This window comes from Propithecus coquereli, unplaced genomic scaffold (assembly GCF_000956105.1).
Source record: "Propithecus coquereli isolate 6110/MARCELLA unplaced genomic scaffold, Pcoq_1.0 Scaffold230, whole genome shotgun sequence".
NCBI classification, from domain to species: Eukaryota; Metazoa; Chordata; class Mammalia; order Primates; family Indriidae; genus Propithecus; species Propithecus coquereli.
Window position 1 is genome coordinate 843,756 of NW_012147842.1, and position 3,786 is coordinate 847,541.

At 39.0% G+C, this 3,786-nt stretch overlaps 1 protein-coding gene across 1 annotated transcript in view; it reads right to left on the reverse strand.

Moving 5' to 3' along the window:
- Window positions 1-1,174: 1,174 nt before the first annotated feature.
- Window positions 1,175-3,786, reverse strand: part of STAP1 (signal transducing adaptor family member 1) — a 60,455-nt gene continuing 57,843 nt past the window's right edge. The window contains 3 exon segments of the mRNA XM_012645339.1: window positions 1,175-1,198; window positions 1,200-1,237; window positions 2,043-2,139. Of these exon segments, the coding sequence (XP_012500793.1) occupies window positions 1,175-1,198; window positions 1,200-1,237; window positions 2,043-2,139 (159 nt within the window).

Below are 3,786 nucleotides of genomic sequence, written 5' to 3' on the forward strand. Positions count from 1 at the left end.
AAGTTTGAGATCAGGTGTTGGTCAGGTTGATTTTTTTCTGAGGTCTCTCTCCTTGACTTGTAGATGACCATCTTCTGTGTCTCACATGGTCGTTGTCTGTAGGATATGGGCTGTATCTTTTCATTCTTAGTTGATTGTGTCGGTGATTCCCAAATTGAATGATCATCAAAATCAATTTAGAAGTTTTTTTATGAAGAAAAAAATACTTATGAAAAAATATCCCAATGCAGGCATGGTGGCATGCAATTGTAGTCCGAGCTACTCTGGAAGCTTAGGCAGCAGGATCTCTTGAGCCCAGGAGTTCAAGGCTGCAGTGAGCTATGATCGCACCACTGCATTCCAGCCTGGACAACAGAGACCCTGTCTCTAAAAAAAATAATAATAATTAAAATAATACATAAATTTTTAAAATATCCCTGAGATTCTGATTCAGTAAATGTAGTCTGGGGCTAAGGGATTAGTATTTTTAAGGAACTCTAAGTGTTTATAATCAGGCTCATACTGTGTTGTACTTGTGAAATAAGGTGATGATACAGTCTTTTGCCATCTTTGTAAGGAGTTATGAGTTCATCTTGAGCTAGCAAAAAGATGTTATCATAGAAAAACATGGAAATGGATAAATTTCATTTATTTCCAGTAACAAAAAATGTGGCATAGACTATTTCTATTGGAAAAGGGCTTCTCTGAGTACATTTCATGTCTCTGACTTCTAACTTGATAATTAAAATGACTTATATTTGATAAATTGCTCAAATCAGATTTCAGCAAAACCTAGTGGGTTTTTTGGGATTGGTAGGGTTTAGGAAAACTAGAGAATCTGCTGTGGAAGTTGTATAGGGGAAATGTATTCACTTGAAGCCTAGGAAAATAAAAACTCTTTCTAGAAAGTACTATGTTTTCAACTTTTATCAGTGCATGGGAATACATATACTAGAAGTTACCCCCACAGCCATAGTCTGTGGTTTCTCAGTGAATTGATTTCATTCTGATAAGATAATGAAATTGTATGTTACAATGTTTAATTCCAGTGTCCTGGTGACTGTAGTCCCAGCTGTTCGGGATCCTGACTTGGTCATCAGGATCAGGAGTATAGAGGTAATTCTCTAAAAGTAAGATCTTCCTTTGAAAATAAAAATTACCAAGATACATGAAGGAGTACTTTTCACATTTTATTTCATGTGACGTGTGGATTTTTCTTCCAGCTTCTCACTTCTCCCTTCCATGTTGGGTTCTTGTCCTAGAAATTGTCGATGGAAAAACTTGATTAGTTAAAGAACCAGTATCACAGAACAAGGTTTTATTTATTTTCAATGTGAGTTTATTTTCTTGCTTGTGTGTCTTTCTATCTTGCCCACGTGCCAAGAATTGGACTGTAAACAGCATCAGTTTCATGGGCGTGTGAACTGTGCAGTTGCACAGGGCCCCAAACTTGGTTTAATGATCTATCATAACTATTTTTCAAATTCTTGATTTATGAACACAGAGCCCACAGATTCTGTAGATTGTCCTAACTACAATCTTTATCTGTAGTTCCTTCCCACCCACTCATTCCTTGTTATCCTGCAATGTGACTTCCGTCTTTATAACGGACTAAAACTTCTCTCTCTCAAATCATCTATGCCTAATGACCAATTTCTATAGTTTCTCCTTAATCCTCATTTATTTTATCCCATCTGGAGCATCTAACATTGTTGACAGATCACCCCTTTAAATCTGTTTGGTTCTCACTAATCTATATTATTATGGTTTTCTCCTATCTCTGAACTTGTTTGATAAAGCCAAGTAGAATGATGGCATGAAGTTAATAGTCACAATACATGCATGCCTCAGGGTTTTTCATTCTCTAGAATAGATCCATGTTCTATTCACAATGTATGTTGGTACTCTCTTGTTTTCACAGACTCAGTGACAAAATGATTTCCAAATGAATAAAGATAAAGGCTGAACTACAGTTCCTACCTGGCTGGTATTACAAATCATATGCAGGGTTTTGGGGGCTTTGTTTTATTTTCCTTAATACAGCAATGAAGTGAAGAACATACCAAGATTTTCATCAGTTGAATATATAAATGGTCTTAAATTTCCTCGAGTCTCCTTCACAAAATAATCAATGACGCTGAAAAGGTTTGGGAGTGTTACCTGTATAAAGAGAGAGTAAGGGAAGGCTCAATTGGAATTTAATGGAGATTACTGTGTATTTCCTGATCTCCAAAACATCATGTCAGTATCTCACTTCAATGACTTACTGAATGACCATAGTTTTACCTATCCACGTGTCTAATTTCTCCTTTCTACTTGACCGTGTGTCAATTCTCTGTTAAGTAATTACCCGTTACCCACTGGAAATAAGTAGCTATCTTGTTCTCCCTTAATTAAGGCATATGAAGGTGACTCAAGTTCAGCCAGAAAATGCTTTCTTCCTGAAATTTGAACTTCAGCAGAGGAACAAGGAAGGGTAGCAGCTTCCGAATCAGATGGTTCTTAGTACAAGTAAATGCTTCCCAGTCCCTGAAGGTTTGCTAACCTTCCAGTCATTCTATGTCCTAATAATAAATTTATTTTTGCTTAAGTTAGCCATAACTAGAGCTGGGGTGGTGGCTCGCACCTGTAATCCTAACTCCTTAGGAGGCTGAGGTGGGAGGATAGCTTCAGTCCAGGAGTTTTATTAAAAGGATTTGTTCTATAAAATTTGGATCCAGTCAAAAGGCTGCACTCAAGGATCCAGAAAACCACAAGTGGCCCCAAGGCCGCAGGTTCCCCATCCATATTTCTATACAAGTAAAATCTGGTTAAACCTGAATATCCCCGGCAACCCCGAAGAGGAAAAAGAATTCATGAGCCAGGTGTGGGCCATGCACATGTAGTCCCAGCTATTCAGGAGGCTGAGGCAGGAGGATCACTTGAGCCCAGGGGTTGAAGCCGAAAAGGGCCAAAAACAAAACTGGGAAAAACCACCGCAACCCAACCCGGGCAAAAAAACCAAAACCCCGGCCCCTAAAAAAAAAAATAAAAAAAAAAAAAAAAAAAACCGAATGAAGGGTTGAGGGATAGGATTGGGGAGGATGAAAGGTGAAAGGATAATCTAGACTGTTAGTTTTCCTTACACTGTGGATTACATGGGCCAATGACAGAAATAAGGCCCAGTTCACCAGTTGCAAAGACACATTATTCTTCCCCGAGTGTGGCTTCTAGTTACTTGTTTACTTGGATTATTCTCTAGCAGTCTAGTTCTTTGCCTCCTTCGTTAGAACTTTATTTGAAAAGCCTAGTCAGAGCTGGGCATGGTGGCTCACACCTGTAAGCCTAGCACTTCAGGATGCCGAGGTGGGAGGATCACTTGAGGCCAAGAGTTTGAGAACAGCCTGGACAATAGCAAGAACTCATCTCTACAAAAATATTTTAAAAAGTAGCTGAGTGTGATGGTGTATACCTGTAGGCCTAGCTACTCGGGAGGCAGGAGGATCGCTTTAAGCCCAGGAGTTTGAGGTTGCTGTGAGCTATGATGATGCCACTGCACTCTAACCCGGACGATAGAGCAAGACTCTTGTCTCAAAAAAAAAAAAACCTGGTCAGGCATGGATCTGAGAACTGAAAAGCTCTGGGAAGCATTTATGGCAAAGGTGTAAGTGGGCAGTATGAATCAGCAGCTGCCTTACTCTCTAAGGGCTACGGCCAAAATATGAGAAATTCAACGACATTATCCCTTTTTTTAATTTAATCTACACAGTAAACCTAGAGAAGCAGAGGAACTAGGAGCTCAATTTTAGAGAAATAAAAATATCTTTA